At 37.2% G+C, this 13,487-nt stretch overlaps 1 protein-coding gene across 2 annotated transcripts in view; it reads left to right on the top strand.

The window, feature by feature from the left end:
* The first annotated feature begins 337 nt into the window (after positions 1 to 337).
* LOC150087345 (uncharacterized) overlaps positions 338 to 13,487 on the top strand; it is a 184,697-nt gene continuing 171,547 nt past the window's right edge. For both annotated transcript variants that reach the window (XM_090371145.1, XM_090371146.1), the window contains exon 1: positions 338 to 3,099. In XM_090371145.1, coding sequence (XP_090227271.1) covers positions 925 to 3,099 — 2,175 coding nt within the window. In that variant the 5' untranslated portion in view covers positions 338 to 924. The remainder of the gene's footprint in view (positions 3,100 to 13,487) is intronic.

A 13,487-nucleotide genomic window follows, 5' to 3' on the forward strand; every position in this document is an offset into this window, starting at 1 on the left:
GTATTAATAATTCTTTAAACAGTTAATAATTGATTCTTTATACTGCTTTGTATATAGTAACATTATATTTCTCAATTACGACTATGCAGAATGAGGATTTTCGTATTAGGAGTGGATTTCGTAATAGGAGTGGATTTATTTTCGTATTAGATTTTTTCATAAGACGGAACTGTTCCAATTAGTTACAAACTGATCAGTTTTAAACTGAAATTTATTGCTTATAATTGATTCAGCGCTTCTGGCTTATTATACACCTTTTTTATCGACAGATGGCGATACAAGCAATATAGCGAAAATCAATGACGTCATTATCTTGATGTCAACTGAGCATTGTATCTGTCGTTCTTCTCCTCGTAGTGAGTAAGTAATGTTTTGTGTGTGATGATGGTCATTAGTAGTAGTTGCTTTCCTTGGTTGTTCGTGAGTCGGTGTTCAGTGATTATGGTAAATGGAAATGGTTAGGTAGTTTACAGATTGAATAATTTGTAAAGTGTGAACCGGCAAGTATTCATCAAGTGCTGTGAAATGAAGTGTGACAGCTCTAGGTCCGTGAAATATCGATATCGGGGATGAATATTAGAATGCAAAGCTCATCGAAGCGCACATATCATATGAACTTGATAAAATATGGGCAGTATATTAACAAGGTAAACATATGATTCATTTGTTTAGGAGCGGTAGTCGCAGTAGATACCGAAAAATTATGAAAGAAATGGGCTACGTGTGTAGTTAACAGCGAAGTTTTGGTTAACAATTTAAGGCTGACCAAAAGGGGAGAGCTGGTTTCAGTTGTGTAAAGATTGCGAGTGCATATATGGTCGATTATTAGTGTGCGTTGACATTAAGGTTCTGCTGATTTTAATTTTGCATTATTAAAATTTCTGATCGAAGTATTTACTGCAATAAAAGCTGGTTTATGAATTAATGATGGCTGTCTACACAGGGATCAGTAGGTCTGGTTCCGCAGTTACTGCGGGTGTCGACCGCGAGCTTCAGGACAACCCTGATATACCGGAGTGGAAAAGGCTGCTAATTTTGAAAAAACGCACAGGGGCCGTTACGGCTGGTGCAGTAATCGGTGAAGAGAGCAAAATGACCGGTATCAGTGAACCGTTAACCCAGCTTGTGCAAATAAATAACGATAGAGCAGGTTTTAAGAATACTCAAGTAACCACGTGTGATCGGAACGCTCCAAGTCTTCTCAGCAGGAATCCAAATGAGCAAGTTTTGTCACTTACATCGAAATCGATTTCGGAGTTAAATCAACTAGAAAATAATGGATTTAATTCTACAGTTGGAGGACAGTTAAGCTGGACGTCGGTAGCCGGCCCGCGTAGTTTGCAATCTGCAGACGAAATCCATTTCGTAGATAAGAACAGAAAATATAGCATGGTGGAAGATGCAGAAGATGGGTTCTATTCGAATGATTACCGGCTGAGCTCCCCCACTGATCTTGTGCACGACTGTGACGACGATCAGGATTTAAAATATGGACCCGGAATTGTGGATAAACTGAAATCACGCTTTATAAGCATGAGTTTGAAAGAAACTGAAAAAGCACCAGCGGACGCTGTAAGACGGTACTCGAGCTTGGAAAACCTGTTAGACAATGACAGTACGTTCCAGGCCACTTCTACAAAAATTAATAATAGGGCAATTGCCTCGGGTAACAAAGTGAAGAGCATCGCAGGTCAGCGAAGCATCAACGTTAAAAAAGCTAAAAGCATGGAAACTTTGCTAGTTAACTCCGAACAACCAAACCGTGGGAACCGTTGGTCTGTCGGCAGGAAGCCTCTACGCAGTTGCCGCACTTCAGCGAGAGGCTGCTCTCCTGTTTCTATGCTCATCAATGAAAATGTGGTTATTGTCGATAAAGCACCATCACCGAAAGATGTTGATAAGAGCCCAACTCGCTCTATAACAAAACGACGGGAGTACATTCGCCAAATTTCAGTGTGTAATATTAACGAAGAAGAGTTGCCAAAGCCTGATACAGTAAAATTCTATAAACGTATCTTTGAAGGTTCGGATGACAAGTGTAACAGCCAGAATTTCAGGACCAAGTCAGTAATAATAAAATGTAGTGCCAAATCCCAGCCTGTCCCAAAGCAAAGGAAGATGCTGCCTAAAGAGGCTAGGGTAAACGGTGTTTCTGCCAAACTAAGTGCCAAAAAATCTCCAGCGGTAAATGGAGAAATGTCAGGCTCGAACAGCAATTTTGGAGTGGATATTGGACACACTGTGGAATCGGAAATGATAGAAAATGGCGATGATACAGATGGAATTCAAGAAAAAGGAGTGAAATTCGTGAGTGACGAAGCTCTGGATAGGATTAGATCTTTTGGTGTTACAATGACCTTTGGTGGTGAAAAAGTAAATGTTTCTTCTTCTTCTTCGTGCTCTTATTTACCATGCAGTATTACCTCGCAACCCACGAAACGAAATGCCGTGGACGCCGTGGCACCCATCGATCTTGGTGTCACATTGATGACTTCTTCCGTTGTACCATTAGGAGATGACAGTAAGGAAATAAATGAAACTGAGGAAGTGGAAGGGAAATCGTGTGTTGAGGGAAAATCCACTGTAGCAAATGCAACTTTAGATATTGTAGACGAAAATACGAAACAGTCACCTTCGAACACTTTCTTAAATAATGAAAGCATTGATAGCCCGGTTTTAGAAGAGGACAATCTAATTAGTCCTCTAGCGGAAGATGGTGAAGTTTTGAAACCCAGCACTCTCCTAGGAGCTAAAAAACCTACTTGGCAAAAACCACCACCCTCTACTACAACTGTTGTTTTTGATTTTAGGGGTAAAGATGTTAAACCAAATATTGCCCTGAATCCAACTCCATTTGGTTGTAAACCTGCAAAAGTAGCCAAGAGTAAGAAACGTTCTGGATCACCACCAAGGGTAGATCCAAAAAATGTAGTCAATGGTGTGGCACTTGAAGATAGTCCTGAGTCAAGTGATGATGATTTTGATGACATTGATGAGATGGACATTGGTGCCGACTTACCAGTTATCTCCGGAATTGTGTTTATTGGTGAAAATGTGAAAGTTGGTAGGGGAGCTATGCTGTCAACTAGGAATAAAAAAGTAAGTGTTATCATACATTTAATTAAACTTTCAAAAAAATGAAAATGGAAAAATACTCTTATTCACATCTGAGATGGGTGTTTTAGTATTAGTAGTGGCAAATGATGTAAGAAGCAAGCTTATACAGCATTGGCGAAAAAAAATTATCCACATAATTTGTCCATTCCTCTAATAAAATTTGTCTAATCCTTTCCTTAAATTTATTCAAACTACCCACTTCCACAAAACCAGATGGAGTTTGTTCCAACAGTGCTACTTTACTTTCTGACTGAAGTAAATTTTTGCACATCTGTCTTGCAACCATCCTTTTTCAATTAAAATTTGTGTGCTTATGTGTGTCATCCAAGAAGAGTAAGGATGCAGCATTTAGTTCATTCAATCCATTTGAAGCCTCAAACACTTTAATCAGGTCTCCCTGCAGGTGAATTTTTTAACTTTTTTTTTTTTTTGGTAGAGGTACCTTTGTCATCTTGTGCCTTGTGACAAAATTCCTGTAAATCATAGGTAGAATCCCATGAGCTGGTCTAACAGCCTGTCAGAAAACCTCATGTTGGACTGTAGAATTGTCCCTAGATCTCTCATTTCCATCCACCTTCAGTGTGATACCACCCAATTGGTATGTTATTCCAGGATTACTGCTACCCAAGTACACTAAGGTTTTTATTGACTACCTACAGCTGTAAAGCCATAGTTTTATATAGGACTATGCAGTTGTATCCTGCACAAGTGGTGCATGTTTGCCTTGGCATACCCACCCTACCGTTTATTATAACTGTTTTAACCATGCTTTTGAACCCCTCCCCCTTTAAATCAGCACCTGGGTACTTTGTATCATGTGCACCACATCCACACACATCCCCTTATTTGCATGGCCCTAGTTTTAACAGTGGCAGAATTTAAGCTGTAATGCCCTTATCAACTATGACTTGCTCCATTATGTTTAAGCAAATGGCATCGCCAAAAGGTTAATCAGTTATTTAAAAGATGAGACATTGTTATGGCAACTTGTTTTGGGACTTATTGGTCTCCAAATAAAGGAATTTAATAATAATCTTATCAGACCTTGAATAGGGAGAAAAAAATCAAATGATATTTGTTACTCCTTCAAAGACCAGAATTACACTGCTTTAATTTTAGTGTGCTCATTAAAACTCTAATGAAAATCTTAGAGGTTCCCAAAACATAACAATAATTTTAAACAACTGGTTACTTCAGGTAATGAAGGATACATTTGTAAATTTGCAGGGCGTAAACTATCAATATGTAAGAGTCCTAAAGAGGAGACCCAGAAAAAATCCTTGCTGCTTGTTGATTGCAGAGCTTCTGAAGCATTTTATGAAGTAGGCTTCTTTGAAGGGTCTTCTGGAGTATGATGAATCTGTTGTCAGAACTATGGTGTCAGAGAAATCCCATGTGCCTGTGCAGGAAAGGGTGTGTGAAGCTGTTTTGGACTTTTTTGGTTCTACCATGTTGAGTGTCTTTCTTATGTTCTCATATCCTCTTGTTAAGTCTTATGTTTCTCCAACGTAGGTTGAGTTGCATGAGCATTGGGTAAATTACACAGGCCCTCTAGACTTAGATGGTTGATGTTGGTTCCTGGATAGTTTTTGTTTCAGAGATTGGGTTCCCTGCATAGAATATGGAGATGTGAGTTTTTTCTGCTTTGGCTATGATGGTGCTAATTCCTGGCACGTATGGAATAATGAGCATGGTCCTAGGTTTGTCTTCCTTCTTCTGTGGAGGTCTGGAACTATTGTTTAGAATTTTGTTGATGATGCTTTCTATTAATGCTAGAAGTTGATCTTCAATGAAAATTGTTTTAAACTTATTCAGCATCTGAGGAGCTCTCAGATACCCTCACTGCAGGTTCAAATAACTCCTTACCCATGTGTGACTACTTGACAGGCTGGTAGAAGGTGATGAAAGGCCTTACTCCAAACAGCAAAATGTTTTAAATGATGGTGAATACCATCACATTGAGGCAGTTATGTATTGCTGAAAAGCCTGATTCAGCAGACACTATCCATTAAATTAGTGCTTTACTGTACATATAATTATGATTTATTAAATATCTTTATATCTAAATTTTTGGATTACACAAAAGTGGGCAAGGTGGTTAATGACGACAGTTGAGGTACACAACTTCAAGATATAGTTGTGGAAATAAATTTCCTGGACTGGTGTAATTAAAAGAACACAAGATCTCAAAAATGGTTTTATTTTTATTCAAAGTTTTATTCAAGACTGAATGCACTTATTACGCTGTTCTAAAATTTTCAGAAAAGCGTCAGCAAGACATCCAAAGACAATGTTCAGTTCAGCAGTTAAGTTTTTCTTTGTCTTCAACATTCTGAAATCCCTTTCCTTTGAGGGTAGTTTTCACCTTGGGAAAGAGGAAGTCCACTGGTGCTAGATCAGGAGAGTAGGCTGGATGGTTCATCTATACAATGTTATGTTTCAATAGAAATGTCTTCACAACAAGTGTGGAATGGGCAGGGGAATTTTTGTGCAACAAAAACCAGCTGCCTTTCTCTTGAAATTCGTCCTCACCCGAGAAATGTACTTTTATAGCCTTTGAAGCACCCATATGTGGAACACAGCAGTGACGCTCACCCCTTCAGATCCTTTTCAAACATGCGCTGTTTGTTGAAAAACATGATTAGCATCATCTTGATCCTGGACTTCTTTAAATTAAACTTTTTTTTTTTTTTGGGCCCCTTGATGATTTTGAAGTCCACTGCATGCTCTGCTTCATCTCTGGGTTGTACTGAAACATCCAACACTCAACTCCAGTGAAAACACAGTTGAGGAAATTAGGATTGTCTTAACAAGTCTGGATGAAACCTTCACATGATGATACTCCGCTCATCCATCAGGCTGTGCAGCACAAATTTTTCCAACTTCCTTTTCCCTAAATCTTTATGCAGAATTTGATGAATTGTCTCCTTATTTATATCCCACTCATCAGCCATCATTCTGAGAATTAAACAACAAGCTCTTGCCAGTTTCCTGAACTTTTGCAACTCTGTCCTCATTTTGAGGTTGATGGGTGGATGACCCTCTCGGGTCATCACAAACATCCTTACGTCTGTCTTTGAACTGTGTATACCATTCAAACACACTGATATAATTTAACATTTCATCACCATAGAGTTTTTAACATTACATATATTTCTCTTGCAGATTTTGCCAGTTTAAAGCAAATTTTGATATTCATTCATTGCTCCACTGCAAAATTGCGACACGGAATGTTAATTCTCCTAATGAAACTGGTTGTTACTTGTAACCTGTCAGCCTACTGGTAGTATTGAGACTGTCCAGTAGGCTGGTTGTTACTTGTAACCTGTCAGCCTACTGGACAGTCTCAATACTACCATCTGTTGGAGGAGGTTTGAACAACATACTACTTCTGTTTATTTTAAAACTCTAACGTGACAGCAACAGCACCAGTCTGGGAACTTTTTATTGCCAGCCACACTTTATAGATAAATTATTTGGATGGGCTTCAGGAATAAGAACATGGAAAAATGTAATGCCTTGCATCTGTTTAGCAGTAATCTTAGGATGGCATAATACACATGTAGCATTAAACTCAGGATAGTTGATAATGAAAGGGACTTGGGAGTAACTATAAAGTTTTGATATGAAGTTCTCTGAGCAGTGTAGATAGAACTGCTAGAAGCAGGGCTGTTATTATCCAATAGGCAATATTCCTAGAACCTCTAAAAAATATTATTTGATTTTTTTTTTTTTTTTGTATGATAAAAATTGTGACAGATAATTTGATCTCCTTTATATCAGAACTCTGATACCACTGAAATTATGAGGGAAATAATAAAAGCAACCATCTCACTACAAGTATACAAAATGTTGTTTTCAAAAATTCGTTGATAGGATTATGTATTACATTCCTGAGAGATTTAAATTGGAAGTTAAAATACAAAAAAAAAATTAACATTGAATCTGTAAAATACTTAGTGGTTTGCATGCTGCACTATTAAAATGGTACTTTAAACTGAGGCCATCTGGTAGTCGAGCTGCCCTGCAAATGCCAATTGGTCATTGTCTGAGCATACTGTTTGATATTTTCATTTTCTCTCAGGTATAAGAAAAGCAAGCTAATCAAATAAAAAAAAACCACAAAAGCATAAAGTAAACACCAGAAAAAGATTCTGTTTATGAATAATTGAGGTTATGTTCTGGGTTTTTATTATTATTAATTTGATAGATCAAGGATTATGAAAAACCAAGGTAATGAGATACTCCTTATGAAGCTCCATTTTTAACTGTCAGGACTAAAATATTTGTGCAATATGTTGAGGTTTAAGATAAAATTAGGTTCAGTAGGTCAAGGCTTTACTGTAATTACATGCCTATAATTTCTTCAATAATTTCTTTGGCATATAGTATTGATCAGCACAACACACACATTTGATGGTATTAAATTGTCACCTCAACTTTGAATGTTTTCACCTACTTTGGTGGTTCACTACATATTAATATGATGCAATTGTACTAACTTGTCTGCTTTGATCATTTTTAAAGTTTGGCGGCACTTTATTTTAATTCTTCATTGGAATGCTATTCCAGTTTCATTCTTCATTGGAATACTATTCCAATGAAAAATGAAAATAATCAGAGTCTTGTAATCTCAGCCTGTGTTAATGTGGACAATAAAACATTCAGGTGGCAGCCCTCAAAGGCTAAAAAACAGTAGTTTTTCTGCACCCTTTGCATGTAATAAACAATAAAAATTTGTTGTTTACATCCAGATGTTATGATGGCTTGACACAGTCCTGTCTACAGTGGCAATTTTGCAGTGGTGAGACTACAGTGCAGCCAATGCTGCGACTGCAAAAGTGTCAAATTCAGAACCGACAGTCAGTTTGATATAGTTGTTAAAGGAAAACCCAGTTTTTTTTTGATGCAGAAGAAGCAATATTTGCGATGTGCTTATGCCAAGAGAGAGAGAGAGAGAGAGATTAAAGGCTGGGTAATCCTTAATATAGATATGTGATCTTGTTTAGAAATATAGATATGTGATCTTGTTTAGAAATTGAGTTTCATTGAAGTTGAGTGTAGGAGCAGTACATGCCTTTTTGCGAGAAATAAGACAGGACTGAGTTTTAGGAGGATTGAAATTAACTAAGAATTCTTCACCCAGTTGGAGAATTACTTGATTGGCATTTCAAGAATTGGTATTGACTATTTGAGAAGTTGAGAGCATTTGTACTGGGCAAGTTTTATCAAACCGGAAGGTGGAATGTAGGGTGCTGTCATTCATCAGCAAAAATATGGATAAGATTACCAGTCAGTTGAAGAAGGTCATTAATATACAAGAGGAAAAGAGTGGAAGAAAGAACTGAATCTTGGGGAACCCCAGCATTAGTGGAAAATTTAGCAGGCAGAGCGAGTTAGATCAAGAGCAACTTCTTGAGTTTCACCAAATAAGTATGAGTAACACAAGATATCATCACTGGATCAACACTGATGGAATCTACATTGATGAGTGTTAATTAGATGGGAGGTTTGAAGCGTTTGAAGCTGCTGGATTTTGCCATTACTTTTGGAAAGAATAGAAGCAAGTGCAATTTGACAATAATTAGAAGGGATGATTTGTCACATTTCTTAGGAAATGGTTGGATGTAATTAAATTTTAAAGCAGAAGGAAAAACACCAGTGGAATAAGAAAGTGTAAAAAGGCAACACAGAACAGGTTTATAAAATAAGTAGAAATGCCATCAGGACCTGGAGCTTTCTTGGCATCAAGATTGTTCAGAATTTTTCTAACATCTTTCTGTTGGAGGCATTGAGTGGAGTGTGTGAGAGAAGGTGATTTATCAGAACCTCAATACAATAGTTAGAAGAAAAATATGATGCCAGTAAGTCAGCCTTAGTGTCCTAAACTTTTTTGGGAACATTGTGACATTACACTCAAAATTGCAACTGTGGTCATCATAGTTATAGACATCTGTATTTTCGCTCATTTGGCATGGAAAGGGGGATGTAAATTGAAAAGGGATAATTGTAGAAAATAATTCATCCTATAAGTTATTTTGGTTGTTTCAGCCGACATAACATGCAAATGGTCTGTGAACACACATATGTACCCACTCCCACCTGTCTACACCTGTACAGGTAATACATGTAATGCATTACACATTAATTTTTAATCTGAAAGACAAGGAAAATTACTAAACATTATTTTACATACTAAATATAATGAATTTAGGAATTTGTATACATGTTTTTATAGAAAAACAATTTTTAACTAATATTTTAGAAAATTTCTACACTTCTTTTGCAAAACTCTGTAGTTACTGCTGTTATTGCTAATCAAATTTTATGCAATAAAACCTGAATAAATTTGAATGAGGCATGTCTGTAAGTGTTTATGTAATGAGTGATACAATTATGGAAACAGCTGCATTAGCAAACAATCCTTCAGCATTCCTTGGGATGCCACGGGATTTTTTAAATTTTTGAGGGAAACACAATGATACTCGACATCATTGTGTGAACTACTAGCTCAAGGTAGTTCACAGTAGTAGTAGTAGCAGTGACATGTGATGCAAGAAAGCAAGTGTATGAGCTTATGCAGCATCAGCCAAAAAAAAAACAAAAAAAAAAAAAAAACATACATATATAAACATATATAAAAAAAAAAAAATCGCACCATTCCCTCCAAATGCCTGTCCAGTTCCTCCTTAAATTTATTCAACCTATCAACTTCCACAACAACAGATGGAAGTTTGTTCCAGCAATTAACCGCCCGCTGGCTAAAGGCAAATTTCCGCACATCTGTTCTACATCTGTCTTTTCTTAATTTGAATTTATGCCCCCTTATGTTCGTAATCTGAACAAGTGGAAGGATCCCATCAGAATTCAGTGTGCTCAACCCATTCAAGGCCTTATATACCTCAATCAGATCACCGCATAGGTGCCTAGTCTCCAGCCGCTGCAATTTGCAGAACTTAAGCCTCTCCTGGTTAGAGGATCCCTTCATTCCCCTCACCAATCTTGTTGCCCTTCTCTGTACATGCTCAAGTAAATCTACATCCTTTCTAAAATGAGGCCTCCAGACCTGTATGCAGTACTCAAGGCATGGCCTGGCCATTGCCTTATACAGAGGGATAATCACCTCCTTTTCCCTGCTAGCAAAATTCCTATATATCATTGACAAAACCCCATGACCTGCCCTGGCAGCCTGTCTGCATTGCTCAGAAAACTTCATATCTGACTGCACAATTACTCCCAGGTCTTTTTCATTTTCTACCACCTTAAGTGTAGTACCACACAGTTGGTACGTTTCTCTGGAGTTACTTCTACCCATATGCAGTACTTTGCATTTGTCAAGGTTAAACTTCAGTTGCCACTTCTTAGCCCATCTGCCCAAATTATCTAGATCCTGTTGCAGTAGCACACTGCCATTACTGTCATTAACAACCCTGCCAACCTTTGTGTCATCTGCAAACTTCGATACTAAGCCTGATATACCATCATCAGTATCATTGATAAATATACAAAACAGTGGATCTAACACCAAACCCTGTGGGACTCCACTAATAACATTAGTCCAAGAAGAGCAGCACCCATTGATTACCACCCTCTGTCTTCTCCCACTTAATCATCCTTTTATCCATTGTAGCAACTTACCCTTAATACCATTCTGCTCCAATTTGTACAATAGTCTTCCATGCGCAACAGGGCAACTGGTCTTTATGTAGAAGGACCCTGAATTGTTTGCTAACTTCTTATAAGAAAAGATAGAATCCCCAACACCATGATATCCTGATGTGAGACAAGGCATGTAATATTGCACCAACACCAAATACAGTTCTCAGTCAAGTCTTGCAGTTCAGCCCTAAAATTATTCTGTCAAGGTATGGCATGAGATAGGTAATAGCATTCACTCTCAAAAAATAGTTTATTTCTATCTTCATGAATAATCACAAAAAGAAACTTCAGAAAGTGCACTGTCTTGTGATCACATAATCTCTTTGGTGTGTAGACAAGATGGCATGTCTTTTGAATGCTAAAGCAGTACTGTATACTTCACTCATTGGATAGTAATAATCCAGGATTTATGTACCGACTGTGTGGTACCACACTCTGAGTAGTGGTGAATGAAAAAGACCTGGGGGTAATTGTGCAATCAAATAGCAGTTCTCCGAGCAGTACAGACAGGCTGCCAGAACAGCCCGTGGAGTTTTGTCAATGATATTCAGGAATTTTGCTAGCAGGGATAAGGAAGTGACTATCCTGTTGTATAAGGCAATGAATGGTTAGGTCACATCTTGAATACTGCATACAGGTTTAGAAGCCTCATTTTAAGAAAAATATGAATCTGTTGGAGCATGTACAGAGAAGAGCAGTGAGAAGAACAAAAGGGTGCTCTTTCCAGGAAAGGCTTCAGTTCTGCTATTTGCATTTCTGGAGACTAGGCACTTGTGAGGAGATCTGATTGAAGTGTTTCCTTTTGAATGAATTGAGTAAGCTCAATGCCGATGGAATTCTTCCTCTTGCTCAGACTACACATATGAGGGACATAAATTCAAACAGAGGATGATTGCTAAGTAGATGTGTGGAAATTTGCCTTCAGGCATTGGGTAGCCACAGCTAATACTAATGGTAAGCAATTCCTTGTGAACAGGGAGCTAAAAGTAAAGTAGCTCCTCTGAGTGGCTGTTATCGGGTAGCAAAGCAAAGGGATCATCCATGTGTAGCAAGGAGGGGTTACAAAATGAACTCTGGAATTTTTCAGGTTTAGAGAGAGGATATGGAATTTTATTGTTCGCATCCAAGGACTGAAACATGGCCCTGGGTGGAAAAAATATGCACTAAGTGAAAGATAACTCTGTGTAAGGCGTGAGAAGCTGCAAGTTTTTAAATTCGATGTAAAAAGGAGTCGGGAACAAACTGAACATGCACCGTATCTTAACAGATGCTGCTTTGAAAAATGTTACTAGACTGTGTGTTGATCTAGGTTGATAAGTATAATTTTATGAATGTTATTTAGGAGGAAAGCCTACTTTGTTTAAAATAATTTTGTGATTAGAAAGCTATAGAATAAACTGCTATGTAAATTCATAAACTGAGTATTGGGATATGATCATGCCCCCTAATTTTGTGAGAAATCATAATAATATATGGGTAAGGTTGAATGTTTGTTACCTGTTTGGTTATTGTTGTTAAATCCTCTCCACCTTAATATCATCAGCAGATTTTGACATGAAGCTTTTAATATTGTTATAAATATAATAAATGGCAATTATGAAAAAATCATAAAATCCTGAGTGGTCCTCACTTGTAACAAAGCACTTCGTTTCCATGCTTCGTGACCTGTGACGTATTATTATTATTATTATTATGAGCCATATGATGCAAGGAAGCCTGAAGCTTATGCTGCACCAGCCAAAAAAAAAAAATTTCTGAGTTCAATTGGCAGATGATATGGTTTCAGTTTTGTTTAATTGCACTTATGATTACTTGCAATAGTTTGGTCTCATAGAAAAATCCATAATCTACAAATCTTACATTTCATTATACAGTATAAAAATTGATTATCCATAATCCGTATTTGATGACAAAATGATATAGTTTGAGGAGGGATCATAAAATAGTGGCTAATGGACTGGCATTGATCTGGAACAGAATTTTTATGTAGTTTTAACGACAAGTTTATGTGTGTATGGATAAAATTGTAGCTATAGAGAAAAGCATTTTTTTAAAAATTATTTTTTATGAAAACCCCAAATGCTAAAGGTATTAAAACCTGTAGTGCATAGTACCATGTATAGGTTGAAGTTGAGAAGATGAAAGATGATACCTGTTGACAATAATTGGAAGTTATTGAATTTCTATATACGTGTATTGTAATTTTAAGAAATTTCTGTATATTGGAGTTTTAAGGAAATACTTGTGAAGGAAGGTTGTTCCACAAAATGGAAGATGAAGTTATCCCTTCATCTTCCATTGAAGAAAAAGAAGTTGAAGAAAAATATAAGTTGGTTCTGTGCATTAAGTTGGGCAGTAAATGGATGTTGATAGGTTGTGGCATGTATTCAGACTGGTTTCGTAGAGAGAAGGTGGGGGTATATATTACAGAAACCAATTCAGAGAACAGTGCCCATCTAAGTAACTATAAAAAATGCATGCAGCAGAACCAGTCTATGAAAGAAAATACATAGCGAGCCTTTGTAAGAGATGGGTCATTAATTAACCTAACTCAGCATTTCCCAAACTGGATTCCTTGGACCCCTGGAGGTCTGCAAAATGGATCCTCTGGAACTGGTCAAATTATTTGTTGTGTGTATAGCAAATTGATAAAGTTATTATTATATATTTATGTAAAAATAAGAATAAAGTTGTTTTTTTAAACGTAAAAC

The sequence above is a fragment of the Mastigoproctus giganteus genome, chromosome 4 (assembly GCF_048544385.1).
Source record: "Mastigoproctus giganteus isolate SK-2022 chromosome 4, ASM4854438v1, whole genome shotgun sequence".
In the NCBI taxonomy this organism is placed as follows: Eukaryota; Metazoa; Arthropoda; class Arachnida; order Uropygi; family Thelyphonidae; genus Mastigoproctus; species Mastigoproctus giganteus.